Source organism: Hemitrygon akajei, chromosome 5, assembly GCF_048418815.1.
Source record: "Hemitrygon akajei chromosome 5, sHemAka1.3, whole genome shotgun sequence".
Classification (NCBI taxonomy): Eukaryota; Metazoa; Chordata; class Chondrichthyes; order Myliobatiformes; family Dasyatidae; genus Hemitrygon; species Hemitrygon akajei.
This window is the reverse complement of record NC_133128.1, coordinates 118078974-118095586: the sequence shown is the minus strand read 5'-3', so window position 1 is coordinate 118095586 and position 16613 is coordinate 118078974. Positions and strand designations below refer to the sequence as shown.

The following is a 16613-nucleotide window of genomic DNA, read 5'->3' as shown; positions in this document are numbered from 1 at the left end:
AACATCCTTGTAAATCTCCTCTGCACCCTTGCAATAGTTTCCACATCCTTCCTGTAGTGAGGCGACCAGAACTGAACACAGTTCTCCAAGTGGAGTCTGACCAGGGTCCTATACAGCTGTAACATTACCTCTTGGCTCTTAAGCTCAATCCCACAGTTGATGAAGGTCAATGCACTGTTTGCCTTCTTACCCACATTTTTGCATTACATTTGTACCTAACATAGTACAAGACAACATCTCTGTACACTTCCACTATATATTCCTGGCTACACGTTCTTAAAGCAATCTTTCAACATAAACATCAATGGTAATGCCGATAATCCTTAAGTCTGAATTTCACAATTCCTGAGTCTGTTTTGCAAAAGAACAGTTCCAAATCTACATGTTATCCAAGTTACTAGTAGTTTTGCTAATTAATTGTAAAGGAAAATACAACGAGTTAAACATTTGAAAAAGACCCTTGATTGCCCCTGCATGCCATGGCTAAATTATACTCCATCCTCTGAAACAGTTGCAGAAGCTAATTTGGAGGAAAATCTTGACTGTGGTTGTTAATGCTCTATGCATGATGAATCATTGGTCACTGTTTGCACTCACCACTACATCTCCAATTCCAAGGAAACCAAATATACAGAGGTTTTTACAATTGGTAATATATGCCCTCAGACAGGTGTGCATGAACAATCAAAAACGTCCTCCCCCTCTCTAGCTTTTACTCTCTGTGTACAGTTCCACATCTTATGGATTAGCTATTTGTCAAATATATTGATGGCATATTAACTCTAAACACAAGAAGTAGTAAAAGTATAGATTCTTTTCTCCATGTTTTTCTCAAAAACTTGACTTGCTAAATTTTGAAAAAATCTGTAAAAAATCAAATTTCATGTTCAATCTGTTAATAGAAATATAAATTAATAATAGTAGTCTAAAAATCAGATTTTGTATAGCATACACATCATTTCTTTGCCCATGTAACAATGATAAAGATGCCTCATATAAGCCTGTGAGTACAAGCCAGTCAATTTCCACTGAACATTAACAAAGACCACATTTCCATCTCCAAATCTTTCATCAATACACCATGTTTATTACACACAAATGTTGCATTTGCTTTCTACCACTGGTACTACACTGTTCAAAACGAGATGCTTGGATATAAACATAAATTTAAAACTTACAAGTTTTCTGTCCATCTGTAGGGTAACCAATTGCCTTTTTGGACAGTAGTGATGGCATTTTCACTTAAATCCCTTTAAGGAAAAATAAAACATACAAATATTATCACTGAGGTACTTATTGAAACTATTGTAGGATACATGTTTATGTTCCTGCTGATACCAGCAGTTTTTGTGCTCTAAAAAGGATGCAATAGTCCGATCGAAAACCAGTGTATTATGCCTAAGTAATGGAGACTACAATGGGATGAGGAAGGATTTGGGTAGTGTAGACTGGTAACACAGGCTATATTGTGAGACAGTTGAGGAACAGTGGAAGACTTTCAAAGAGATTTTTCATTGTGCTCAAAGAAAGTATATTCCAGTTGAAAGCAAGGACCATAAGGGTGGAGAGAGCCAGCCTTGGATAACTAAGGAAACATAGAAAACATACAGCACAATACAGGCCCTTCAGCCCACAAAGGAAACTAGAATATGGGTGAGAGGAAAGGTGGATGAGAGATAGTGGCAATGATTTGGGGGGGGGCACGGGGGGGTGAGAGAAGGGCTGCGAGAGAAAATGTGGGTAAATGAAAGTGAGTGAAGGAAAAGAGAAAGGGTGAGAAAGAGGGGGATAAATGAGAGAAAGGGAGCCTGAAAGAAAAAGGGGTGAGAAAAAGGGAGCCTGAGTGAAATGGGGTTAGAAACGGGTAGTGAGAGAAAGGGGGTGTGGCAGAATGAGAACTAACTTCCTTAGCATCGAGGACAACTTCAAAAGGTGATACCTCAGGAAGGTGGCATCCATCATTAAAGCCCCCCATCAATCAGGACATGCCCCCTTCACATTCCTACCATCCAGGAGGAGGTACAGGAGCCTGAAGGCACATACTCAATGAATCAGGAATATCTTTTAACCCATCACCATCAGATTTCTGAATGGACAATGAACCCATGAATACTACTGCATTCTAAAGAGATATCTATTTATCTATCTATTTATCTCGATTTCACTCTCTATTTCTATCTCACATTTGCCTCTCACATTAGCTCTCTACCTCTCTGTCTACTCTGTACCTTGAAAATTTGATCAAAATCTGTGTTGGCACATTAAAGGTGGTGGTGAAATTCACCATTGACAGTACCCTGGCTTTCTTTATTATAATATCAGAATTCATATCCTCAGTTCAGCTAATATTCAGGATAATGCATAAACAGAGGACATTTGCAACCTAAAATATACTACGCATTGCAGATCAGACAGAGGTTAAAGTCCAAAGCACAATTGAAAGAGCAGGTAGAATTAGTGATTCTTCTACTCTCCATTTTCATTTGCCTTTTCTGATGGTCTATGAACACAACTTCACTATTCCTGTTCTTTTGTTCTGTGTGTTAAAAAGTAGGCGTTGATGGCCGACCCAAATGCAAGACACAGACACTGAAATACTAGGAACAGGACTAGGTTTATCGAGATAGCAAGGTGAGTAAGGAAGAAATGACGCTAGATATTATGATAAGTATGTCAACTTAAATGAACAAGACCCCTTTGGTCAAGACACAATTGAAATGGGAGAGTCAGTTCTGTCCCTACTGAGCCAAGAGAGACAACAGCATTGGCAGGAACCAATAGAAAACACAGACATTACCAACAACAGTAAGAAGGCATGGGCAACTGTTCAGAAACTCAAGTTAGACAATAGACCACCACAGAGAATTGCTGCCATAACACCCAGTCAGGTTGCCCACCAACTAATACTAAATGGTCGACTAAATGACGAAGAACAGAGGCAAAAGAAAAAGCAACATCAGGATATGGAGTCAGCTCACTCAAACGGGAATAACAACTTCCCACCTCTCACCCTAGAAGAATTAAAGGATGAAGTATCACAGCTAAAATCCAACAAAGCTGCTGGCATAGATGGGATTCTTGAATAAATGGTCTCCATGTCTTTTCAAATTTAATGGAAGGGTCAAATACAACACTTCTAATTTTCTCCAAATTTAGTCATAACATAGTTTGAGAAAGCCAATGAAATACGGTAGGGGGATTAATTTCTTTCCAATTCAACAAAATAGATCTTCTAGGCATTAATGTAAGAAATGCAATCATTCGACAAGTAAAAGATGATAAATGGATTGAGTCCATCATTGGTAAACCAAAAATTGCAGTAATAGGATGAGGTTGTAAATCAATGTTCAGTACCATGGAAATAATATCGAAAATGTCTTTCCAATATTTTTTCAAAAGCGGGCATGACCAAAACATATAAGTTAAAGACGCTATCTCAGAATGACATCTGTCACACATGGGATTTATATGGGAGTAAAAACGAGCCAATTTATCCTTGGACATATGAGCTCTGTGCACAACTTTAAACTGTATTAATGAATGTTTAGCACATATAGATGATAAATTAACTAATTGAAGAATTTTATCCCAATTTTCAATAGGGATAATAAGGTTAAGTTCTCTATCCCAATAATTTTTAATCTTATAAAAGGCCTCTGAACGTATTTTCCTAATTATATTATAAAGTTTTGATATTACACCTCTCTGAGAAGGATTTAGTTCTAACAAATTCTCCAAAATACCCGAAGACTCAAGATTTGGAAAGGTAGGAAGTACAGTATTTAAGAAATTCCTAATCTGTAAATATCTTTAAAAAATGAAATCTAGGCAAATTATATTTATTAGATAATTGTTCAAAAGACATAAAACAATTATCCAAAAATAAGTCAGAAAATCATAGTAATCCTTTAGTCTTCCAAGCTGAATAAGCTTGGTCTATAATAGAAGGATGAAAAAAGAAATTGGATACAATAGGAATAGTTAAAACAAATTGGTTCAACCCAAAAAATTTCCGAAATTGAAACGTAAAGTATATGGATAGGATTCTTAATGAATTCCTTAAACATCTTGGACCTAAGGCACTCCACTGGCTTCTGTCCCTTTTTAACTGTTCCCTAAGATCATAAAAAACACCTAAAAAGTGGAGAAGAGCCAAAGTTGTGGCTCTCCTAAAACCCAATAAAGACCCCAACATTCCTAAAAATTACAGACCGATTTCCTTGCTCTGCACCCTCTATAAACTCTACAAGAGACTCATACTGAAAAGAATATCCCCCTTAGTCGAAGATCCTCTAACAAGACCAAGCCGGGTTCAAGCCAGGCCGCTCTTGCTGCGGTCAAGTCCTGAACTTAACCCAGTATATTAAGGTTGGCTTTGAAATGCAACAAAATACAGGGGCAGTATTCATCGACTTAACAGCAGCATTCAACACTGAATCACAGAGGCCTTCTACTGAAATTATCTAAAATGTTAAAGAACGAACCACAGTCAAATTAATAAGAAGCCTCCTAGAAAATCACAGATTTTATGTAGAAATGAATGGAATTAAGAGTAGGTGGCGTCCACAAAAGAAAGGACTACCCCAGGGATCAGTCCTGGCACCTCTACTATTTAATGTTTACACAAACGACCAACCAACTTTTCCTAACACACGCAGGTTTATCTATGCAGATGACCTATGCATAGCAACACAAGCTAACTCCTTCCAAGAAGTTGAAGTACGACTTACAGCAGTCCTCGAAGCAATGAAGCAGTATTATGAAAAATGCTCTCTGAACCCAAATCCATCAAAATCTCAAGTGTGTGCATTCCACCTGAGGAATCGAAACGCAGCTTGGAAACTCAAGATCTTCTGGTGTGGGAAGGAGATCGAACACCATCAGACTCCAATTTACCTGAGCGTGACACTGGATAGGACGTTCACTTTGACACCCACATCCAAACACTCTGACGGAAAGCTGGCTCTCGCAATTCTCTCTTGAAAAAATTAGCAGGCACGAAATGGGGAGCTAATGCTCACACACTTAGATCACTGCCCTAGCACTCTGCTATGCACCTGCAGAATACTGTGCACCTGTGTAGGACTAATCAGCCCATGTGAAGAAAATAGACCCGTTGCTTAATGAAGACTGCTGAATACTCACAGGCACGCAGCGCCCCACACCCTCTAACATCATTTACAGACTTGCAGGCATTGATCCCCCAAAGATCCAAAGACACACTACAACAAAACTTAAGAAAGTTAAACAGAACTCTGATTCACGACACCCACTACATGATCATGTGCCAGTTTCCAACCACCTGAAATCCAGGAAAAGCTTTGCTACAGTGGAGGTAATACCACACAGAACATCCCCCCAAACATAAAGGATTGACCTCTGGCAACAAACAGAAGCCAAAACCCTACCAAACAATACAGTGCAAGATCCAACAGAAACGTTGGCAGACGGGTCACTGCTTGACAGACGGAAGTGCGCACTCTCAACAGAGCGAGAGAGGGATTTTGTAGGATAGGAGACAATACGGTGAAGACCAGCGAATCCTGTGAGTGAGGCGAAAGGGTGCAGAACATTGAACACGTTCTGCGCGACTGCCCACTCTGACCTGATTTAGCTGACACTGACCTGCTCAACATCAACCACACAACACTAGAGTGGCTGGCTGTCTGGTGTGACAATCTATGATGATGAGCTCCTCAGTAAGATCTAGGTTATTACACAACACCCAATCCAAGTTAGCCTTCCCGAAGTAAGCTCAAGCACAAGCTTCCCTAAAAAGCCATCTCATAGGAGCTCAACAAATGCCCTCTCTCGCGATCTGACACCAACCTGATTTTCCCAATCCCCTTGTATACTGGAGTCCCCCATTACAATGAACACACACAAAATTCTGGTGGAACACAACAGGCCAGGCAGGATCTATAGAGAGAAGTGCTGTCGACATTTTGGGCCGGGACCCTTCGTCAGGACTCGAAACGTCGACAGTGCTTCTCCCTATTGATGCTGCCTGGCCTGCTGTGGTCCACCAGCATTTGTGTGTGTTGTTTGAATTTCCAGCATCTGCAGATTTCCTCATGTTTGCTCCCCCACTACAATTGTGTCATTACCCTTACTACATGTTTTTTCCAGCTTCCTTTGCGATCACAACCCCACATCTTGGCTGCTATTTGGAGGCCTATATATGATTCCCATAATGGTTTCTTTATCCTTGTTAACAGTTTCTTAACTCCGCCCTCAAAGAATCAGCATTCTCTGACCCTATGTCACCTCTTTCTAAAGATGTAATTCCATTTCTTACCAAGAGAGCCACACCATCACCTGTGCTTTCCTGCCCGTCCTTTTGATACGAAGTATAAGTTCCCAATTATGGCCTTCTTTCAGCCACAACTCAGATGTCCACAACGTCATACCAACCAATCTCCAATTGCCCAACAAGTTTGCCCATCTCATTCTGAATGCTATTTGCATTTACCTTTAGTCCTGTTTTCTTCACTCTTTTGAAGTTTGTCTCCATGCTACAATTTAACTCTCTGCTGTCTGCATTTGTACCCAATCATTGGCTTGTCCTTCCTTACACTCATGTTACATCCATCATAGAAACAGAGAAAATCTACAGCACAATACAGGCCCTTCAGCCCACAATGCTGTGCCGAACATGTCCTTACCTTGGTAATTATCTAAGGTTACCCATTGCCCTTTATTTTTCTAAGCTCCACATACCTATCCAGGAGTCTCTTAAAAGACCCTATCGTATCCGCCTCCACCACCGTCGCCGGCAGCACATTCCACCCACTCATCACTTTCTGCATAAATAACTTACCCCTGACATCTCCTCTGTACCTACTTCCAAGCACCTTAAAACTGTGCCCTCTCATGATAACCATTACAGCCCTGGGAAAAGGCCTCTGACTATCTACATGATCAATGCCTCTTATCATCTTATCACGACACCCCTCATCTTCCGTCAATCCAAGGAGAAAAGGCCGAGTTCACTCAAGCTATTCTCATAAAGCATGCTCCCCAATTCAGGCAACATCCTTGTAAATCTCCTCTGCACCCTTTCTATGGTTTCCACATCCTTCCTGTAGTGAGGCGACCAGAACTGAGCACAGTACTCCAAGAGGGGTCTGACCAGGGTCCTATATAACTGTAACATTACCTCTCGGCTCCTAAACACAATCCCATGACTGATTAAGGCCAATGCACCATATGCTTTCTTAACCACTGTCAATCTGCACAGTATCTTTGAGTGTCCTGTGGACTCAGACCCCAAGATCCCTCTACTAAGAGCTTTACTATTAATATCATATTCTGTCATTATATTTGACCTACCAAAATGAACCTTAGATTTAAATCCTTTTCAGAAAGGTGTAATAGCAACTGTTTACAATATAATTATGAAAATACGTTCAGATGTATCTAATAAAATTAAGAATGGCTGGGAAGGGGAACTTAAGCTTACTCTACCTATTGAAAAATGGGAAAAAATTCTTCAATTAGTTAACTCATCCTCTCCATGTTCCAAACATTCGTTGATACAGTTTAAAGTAGTGCACAGGGCCCCTATGTCCAAGGATAAATTAGCTTGTTATTTATCCCATATAAATCCTGTATGTGATAGATGTCACTTGGAGATAGCCTCTTTAACTCATATGTTTTGGTCATGTCCGTCTTTGAAAAAATACTGGAAAGATATCTTTGATATTATTCCAATGGTAATGGGTATTGATTTACAACCTTATCCTATTACTGCAATTTTTGGTCTACCGATGTTAGAACCAAATCATTGAACCTCTTCAGCTTGTTGGATGATTTTATTTCTTAAATTAATGGCTAAAAGATCTATTTTGTTGAATTGGAAAGAGATCAATCCTCCCACCACATTTCATTGGTTCTCTCAAACTATGTTGTGTTTAAACTTAGAAAAAATTAGGTGCGTCATATATGATCTTATTAAATTTGAAAAGACTTGGAGGACATTTATTCAACACTTCCATATGATGTAATTTGACCTTTTCCAAACCTATTTCTTTTTTTCTTGTTTTATATATGTACAGAGGATCCGAGTTGATGACACTTATGGTTCTTTTTCTCTTTTTTTTAAGATATTACAAACAGCCCATGTTCTTTTTTTTCTCTTTTTCTTTTTTTTAGTCATTGGTTAGTATTGGGTAGATTAGTTTTATTTGGGGTGTATATATTTTTTTTTCTTTTTTCTTATTTGTTTTGCTAATTTTCTTTGTTCTGTGTATACTATATTTGTATTTTGTACGATTTTGGGAGGTTTAATTCCCTTGTATTAACTGAGTATATATTCATATATGTTAATTATTAACAATCTAATCCCAATAATTGTATATTAATATTTTGTTATTTCCAATATGTTGATGTTAATAAAAAGATTGAACACAAATGAACTACCTCACACTTATCTGGGTTGATATCCACCTGCCACTTCTCAGCTCAGTTTTGCATCCTATCAATGTCCCGCTGTAAATTCTGTGAGCCCTCCACACTATCCACAACGCCCCTAACCTTTGTTATCAGCAAATTTACTAACCTATCCCTCCACTTCCTCCTCCAGGTCATTTATAAAAATCACAAAGAGAAGGGGTCCCACAACAGATCCCTGAGGCACACCACTGGTCACGAACCTCCATGCAGAATATGACCCTACAACCACTCTTTACCATCTGTGGGCAAGCCAATTCTGGATCCAGAAAGCAATGTCCCTTTGGATCCCATGCCTACCTACTTTCTCAATATGCCTTGCATGGGATACCTTATCAAATGCCTTGCTGAAATCCATATACACTACATCTACTGTTTTTCCTTCATCAATGTGTTTAGTCACATCCTCAAAAAATTCAGACAGGCTCATAAGGCATGACCAGCCTTTGACAAAGCCATGCTGACTATTCCTAATCATATTTTGCCTCTCCAAATGTTCATAAATCCTGCCTCTCAGGATCTTCTCCATCAACTTACCAACCACTGTAATGGTCATCTACTTGTAAACCCGCTGGCTCATCCTCAGCTCTATCATAATGGTTCCCATCCCACTGCCATATTAGTTTAAACCACCCCCAACTGCTCTAGTAAACCTGCCTGCAAGAATATTGGTCCCCCTCAATTCAAGTACAATCCGTCCCTTTTGTACAGGTCCTACCTGCCCCAGAAGAGATTCCAATTATCTAGAAATCTGAATCCCTGCCCCCTGCTCCAAATCTTAAGCCACACATTTATCTGCCACCTCATTCTATTCTCATCCCCATTGTTTTGTGGCACAGGCAACAATCCCTTGGTTACTACCCGAGGTCCTGCTTTTCAGCTTCCTTCCTTGCTCCCTGTATTCTATTTTTCAGGATCTCTTCCTTTTCCTACCTATGTCGTTGGTACCAATATATACCACGACCTCCCTTTTCAGGATATTGTGGTTCTGTTCACAAACATCACGGACCCTGGCACCTGGGAGGCAAACTACCATCTGGGTTTCCTTCTCATGTCCACAGAATTGTCTGTCTGTCTCCCTAATTATAGAGTGCCCTATTACTGCTGCCATCCTCTTCAGTTCCCTACCCTTCCCTTCTGAGCCATAAGACCAGAAGTGCCAGAGGTTCGGCCACTGTTGCTTCCCCCAGGTAGGTCATCTCCCCCCCCCCCCCAACAGTTCTCCAGTACTCAAAGTGGAGTACTCATTGTTGAGGGGGACAGCCACAGGTGTGCTCTCCACTATCTGACCTTCTCCATTCCCTCTATATAGTTGTTGCCTGTAAATACATTGCCACGGTGCAGCACAGATCATTTTCCCTTAATCAGTTGTGAGCCATTAATTGCGATGTATTTTCCTCTTTTAAACAAATACACTCAATACCACAGTTCCAAAGACAAGTTGTCAGATCAAGTAGAGTGAAATACCGTTTCTAGTTTTTGAAAGCAACTCAGTATTTTCGATCACATTTTTGTTAACACAAAATACAAGCAAGATAAATTCCGTAGAGGCACTGGAATGGACGAGTTCAAAGAACTCAGAAGCTCCTCGTGTTCCAATTCCTTCTATAAAATGTATTAAAACTAAGATATGAAAGGATTTCTTCCTGACCCTCGTGTTCAAATTGACTCCATGAAATGTCATTTACCTGTGAAGAGAAGCACTTCCAATTGTTTCATTCCAAGTTTTCTGCAAAGCAATAACTTTTGAGAAATTATGATCTGTACTGGGTTGAAATGTAATTGGTTCTAAGCATCAATTAATTTTCTCATAAAAGATATAGAAGCAGGAAAGACCATTCTATCCTTCAGATTTTCTCTGCTATTCAAAATGATCATAGTTGAACCAGCTGAAACACTTCTGTCTCCATATTTTTATTCATTCCATAGTCGTTTAATAAACATAAAACTTATTGAACTTCATTTTAAGTAGAGTTTGTGCCTCCAAGGTAGAGTTAAAACAATTAAGCGGATCCTCACAAAGAGCAACAAATCGCGAGCAGATCTCTACCTCGCACTTCTAGACCATCGCAACACACCTTCGCAAGGGCTCAGCACGAGTCCTGCCCAGCATCTGATGAATCGCCGCACACGCACGCTCCTGCCAACAACAGCGAGTTATCTGGCACCCAGACTTGTACGCGAACGCGAGTGCATGAAACAACACGTCAGCAGCAGGCCGACAGTTACAACAAATCAGCCAAAGATCTTGCCCCACTCGACGAAGGGCATACCGTGCGCATGCAACCCCTGGTGCAAGGTAAAAAGAATTGGGAGAAAGCAATTGTGTGCCGGCACCTTGATGAGGATTCCTATGTAGTTCAAACCCCTTCTGGGATCTACCGACCTAATCGCACACATCTACGAAAGACGGCTGAGGAACCGCCTGAAAAACTAATCACATATGAACTGGCAAAACCAGGTCAAACAACCGAGATCAATGAGCACAGTGTGCCTACCACATCAAATGCACACAGCCAAACACTAGCAGAGGCTAATGACACAACACAAACGTCGAAACATGCAAATAACCAACAACAGGACTCGGACAAAATAGTAAAAACTCGTTCTGGCCGCACAGTGAAAAGGCCATAATATCTAGAAGACTTTGTACCACATGAACAATTAAGTCTGTGACACAATTTGACATTTTAATGTCATGTTTAAACTCAAAGAAGGAGCATGTCGTATTTGAGGTTGTGTAGTTTGAAGCTAAAGTCGAGTTTTAGTATGTTTTATATTTTGTATATATGCTCAAACGGAAATAATGAGGGGTATATTTGTGACAGGCATGAGAGACGTAAGGATGATTAATCAATGCTTTGAAAGTTAATTCCATGAAAATATACTGGAAAACAGACTCCAGAGAAATTGAGTTTAATTGTTAATACAATCGTTCCTTTTCTTTGTTTAGATAAAAGGGGATGTTATATTTGTACATGCACTCGTGAGCAGACGATTAAAGTTGGTGCGCATGCGCCGTTGCTTTTAGCTGAAATAACTCTCTCGAAACACTCAGCATTCTCTTTTCTTGCTTTGATACTCACAGAGTGTTGACATTAGATGCCGAGCCAGTAATGAACGGGACTCCACCCAGCTTCCCCCACTTCCCCGTTCCAACACAAGATAAAATCCAATCTGTGCAGGTGCACAGAAATGGGCAGAAGGCGCTGTCCACTGTGCTTGCCTGCAGTCGACCAACGTAAAACAGTAGAAGTATAAGAATGAAGCAGGTTTTTGCCATATCTCTGTGGCAGATAAACTGCTGGCCCGAGAGCTAGCGAAGAAAACCCAGCGCCTCCTCGTCCTTCTCTGGAAGCTCGACCTCCGCTTCACTTTTTTTCCCAAAAATAATTTATTCAGGAATATTACAAAATAAAGTTATTTACACCTAGCAGCGGGATTTAACCCCCGTTGGCCCCGACACCATCTACCTCTCAGGTACTGCCCCGATTGATTTCTAGCTGGTCCGTAAATTTACCAAATAATGGTTGCTAAGCAGATCGATATTTCCCATTCTGACACACCCGCCTGACGCCAACATTTTCTGACTTGGAGACATAAAAATTTACCGCCCAGCTAAAGATGACACCAAGCAGCAGAAAATGCAGACACTCCACCTCTCAAGTCTCCCGCATGTTGACAGCGGCTCCCTGACGCCCGCAAATTATATACAATATCTCGGGGAGAGAGGGACAGAGGCGGGCGAGGGAGAGGGGGAGGGGGAGGGGGAGAGGGGGAGGGGGAGGGGGAGAGGGGGAGGGGGAGGGGGAGAGGGGGAGGGGGAGGGGGAGGGGGAGGGGGAGGGGGAGGGGGAGAGGGGGAGGGGGAGAGGGAGGGGAGGGGGAGAGGGAGGGGAGGGGGAGGGGAGGGGAGGGGAGGGGTAGAGAGAGAGAGAGAGAACGAACGAACCATGGCAGTGTTCCAAAAAAAACGTCCTTCACTCCAGACTACACTAAAGTATACCCCTGCCTAATAGGGCTCAAAAATAATGACAATTATTAAAATAATGGTAAAACAGAATTGTCAAAGACAACAATAATTTCTTGCAATCAAATTAAGTAAATGGTGAACGAGAGAACTAAAACTAATTAAGGATCCAGCATAAGATTAATACAGGATTCCCTAAAGGTTAACTTTCTTTCTTCAATCTTTTTATTGATTTTTAAAAAGTGTGTATACAAACAGGAGGAGAATATTTCTGGTATATATGTCCGTAGCAGTACATACAGAAGGTAAAACGAACAATATCAGAATCACACATAGTGTTGATCTACAAAGTATAAATTTGATATAGAATGTATAATTCTCCTCTAATCAATCTATGAAGAAAGAAAGTACTATTAGAAATTTTTATATAAAAGAAAAGAGAAAAAAAACACTAAACAGAAAAAAAAGGACAGGGCAGTCCATCCTGAGAGAAAAACCAAGAGAAGACAGACTCTCTGATCAAATCCAAGGAAATCAGTGTATCAAGGAATAATGGGTACAAATAGATCAACTACTTACCAGATGAAAAATGTTACTCCATTGATTACCTGAAAGTAACTTTTGGAATTTCAATTAGGTATAATTCGTACATTCAATAACCGTTTATAAATCGTAGCTATTAATCCTTTTTGGATTGGTTTAATCTGGAAGAGGGCATCTATTAATTTTGATGGATAAGTGGAGGGATAATTTGGAAGCAAAGAACGTAAAATATTCCTAATTTGTAAATATCTAAAAAAGTGTACATCGGATAAATCAAATGTATCCGCTAGCTGAGTAAAAGACATTAAACAATCCCCTATAAACAAAACTGAAAAAGTTATAATTCCTTTGGTTTTCCAAATTAAAAAAGCCTGATCTAAAATTGATGGTTTAAAAAAATAGTTACGATATATTTTACTAGAAAGGACATAGAAAGAAATTGCCCAGTCTAAGATTTGGCAAAGCCATACCACCGTCCTTATTTTAATTTCTGCAATAAAGGTTACTCAATCTAGGATTTTTATTGTTCCAAATACAGGATAAAATTTTAGAGTCTATTCTGTCAAAAAACCATTTAGGAACAAATGAAGGAACTGCTTGAAATATATATAAGAATTTTGGTAGAACTATCATTTTAATAGCATTAATTCAACCAATTAATGATAGTGTCATAGGAGACCATTTAGAAAGTATTTGTTGGGTATAATCAATGAATAGGAGAAAATTATATTTACACAGATCTTTAAAATTCTTAGTAACTTCAATACCAAGATAAGTAAATTGATTTTTAGCAATACTAAAAGGTAACTGCTCATACTGATCCAAACAATTATTAATGGGAAATAACTCACTTTTGTATAAATTTAACATATCCAGGAAAACTACTAAATTCAGAGAATATGGATAACATAGAAGGAATAGATTTCTTAGGATCTGAAATGTAGACTAACAATTCCGAAGAACAATAGCAAGAGGTTCTACAGCCAAGTTAAATAACAAAGGACTAAGAGGACAGCCCTGCCAGGTACCTCTGTATAGTCTAAAATAGGGAGATTTTTGAGTGTTAGTTATAACCGCAGCCATAGGAGCTTGATAGATCAATTTGACCCAGGAAACGAAACCCAGACCAAAATTAAATCTTCCTAAAATCTCAAATAAATAAAACCACTCCACCCTATCAAAAGCTTCTTCTGCGTCAACGGTAACAGTTAGGTTCTGCATCAGGTTCTTTGGATAGAGAGGAATAAATAATGTTCAGTAGTCTCCGAATATTAAAGTTTGAATATCTATTCTTAATAAATCCAGTTTGATCGTTAGAGATAAATTTAGGTAAAATATTCTGGATCCTATTAGCCAAAATTTTAAGGCATTGGTCAGACCAAACTTGGGAATATTGTGAGCAGTTTTGAGCCCCATATTTAAGAAAGGATGTTTTGGCATTGAATAGGGTTCAAATTACATTCCTCAGAATGATCTCAGGAATGAAAGGATTAGTGCATGAGGAACATTTGATGGCTCTGGACCTGTAGACACTGGAATTTAGAAGAATGGGTGGGGTGGGAAGGATCTCATTGAAACATATCTAATATTGAAAGGCAAAGAGTGGATGTGGAGAGGATGTGAATTTAAAAAAAGAGGGTACAGCCTCGGAATACAGAGACATCCATTTAGAACAGAGGTGAAGAGGAATTTCTTCAGCCAGAGGGTGGTGAATACGTCAAATTTGCCACCATGGACAGCTGTGGAGGCCAAGTTATAATGTATATTTAAAGTGGCTTTTGATAGATTCTTGATAGTGAGGGAGACAAAGATAATAAGGAGAAACAGGAAAATAGAATTGAGAGGGATAATAAATCAGCGATGATGGAATGGAGGAGGGCATCTTTGGAAACAGCTCTATTTCTATCTTTAATATCTTTTTTTTCCTTTTCAGGGTTCTTTTGAAGACCCTGACCTGGAGTCACATGTGAACTTTGGTTCTTTGCAGAAATGGGACCCGATTTTAGGCTCTCACAAGGAAGTGATCTGGAAGAATAGTGTGCCTTCAGGATGCCAGATTTTCGTGGCTCTGGAGATAGACTGATTTGAGGTCAATGCTGCCACTTGATGTGTCTTGGGAGTACACAGAAGGTCGAAAGCAGCGAGCTGGCTGTGGCCTGTGTGCTCAGGGACCCGAGATCTTTGGGCACAAAGCTCAGAAAAAGCGACACAACAGACTTTTAATACCATAAGTCAGCAGTTGATTGTTGTCTCCCCTCTCGCTGTGAAACAGAGACACCTCTTTTTCCCTTATTAGGGGGAGGGGGAGGGACTGTAGTATGTTGAATATCGGGTGAACGAGTAGTCTTTGGAGTACTGCAAGTCTCTGTCTTTATTGATGTTTTGCTGCATGCTTGAGTGCTCGGTGGAGGGTGCAGATGCTATTTTGCTGGTGGGTGGGGGTGGTCATTGCTTTGCTGCTGCTTATGCATGGGGAGGGAGCTGGGAGGGGGCTTTGGGGTTCTAACATTCACCTGTCATTCATTCTTTGGGGCACTCATCTGTTTTTGTGGATATTTGCAAAGAAAAAGAAATTCAGGATATATATAGTATACATTTCCCTGACATTAAATGTGCCTATTGAACCTACCTACTGAAGTCTCCGAGAAGGTTAATTTACAGGTTGAGTTTGTGGTAAAGAAGCCAAATGGAATGTTGGCATTTATTTCAAGGGGAATAGAATATAAAAGCAAGGAAATTAATGCTGAGCCTTTACAAGATACTTGTCAGGTCACACTTAAGAATATTGTCAACAGTTTTGGGCCTCATCTCTCAGAATGGATGTGTTGTCATTGGAGAGAATCCAGTGCAGGTTTATGAGGATGATTCTGGGAGTGAAGTGGTTAACATATGAGGAGCGTTTGGCAGTTTTGGGTCTGTTCTCATTAGAATTTCAAAGAATGTGGGTGGGGGAGTGGATCTCATTGAAACCTACTGAATGTTGAAAGGACGAGATAGGGTGGATGTGGAGAGGATGTTTCCTATGGTGGGGGTATGCAGAACTAGAGGGTAAAGCTTCAAAATTGAGTCTGGACATTTTAGAATGGAGGTTGGGAGGAGTGCTTTCAGTCAGATAGTATTGAATCTGTGGAATGCTCTGCCACACACTGTGGTGGAGGCCAAGTCCCTGAGTACATTTCAGGCAGAAGTTGATGTTTCCAGATCAGTTAGGGTAGCAAAGGATATGGCGAGAGGGCAGGTGTATGGGGTTGAATGGGATCAGCCATGATGGAATGGCGGAGCAGACTCGATGGGCTGAATGGCCAAATTCTGCTCTCATCTCTTATGGTGAAAGGTGAAATGTTCGAGCAGAACATGAGGGGAAGCTTCTTCACTCAGATGATGATGGGAGTGTGGAACAAACTGCCAGAAGAAGTGATGCACGAGAATTTAATTTCAACAGTTAAGAGAAATTTGGATAAGTACATGAATGGGAGGGGTATGTCCAGGTGCAAGTTGATTGGACTAGGCAGTTTAAAGGTTTGGCATGGAATAGATGGGCCAAAGGGCCTGTTTCTCTGCTGTAGCTTTCTATGACTCTGTAATATTGGAATCTATCAATTGCTGGTGCTTTGATCCCACACTTGGTTATCTGTTATCTTGCTCCCAAC

General features: G+C 40.2%; 1 protein-coding gene across 9 annotated transcripts in view; it reads right to left on the bottom strand.

Annotated features, from left to right (window-relative positions):
* LOC140728100 (leucine-rich repeat-containing protein 37A-like) overlaps positions 1-16613 on the bottom strand; it is a 102722-nt gene that overhangs the window by 48723 nt on the left and 37386 nt on the right. For all 9 annotated transcript variants that reach the window (XM_073046293.1, XM_073046291.1, XM_073046297.1 and 6 more), the window contains one exon: positions 1179-1250. In XM_073046293.1, the coding sequence (XP_072902394.1) occupies positions 1179-1250 (72 nt within the window). The remainder of the gene's footprint in view (positions 1-1178; positions 1251-16613) is intronic.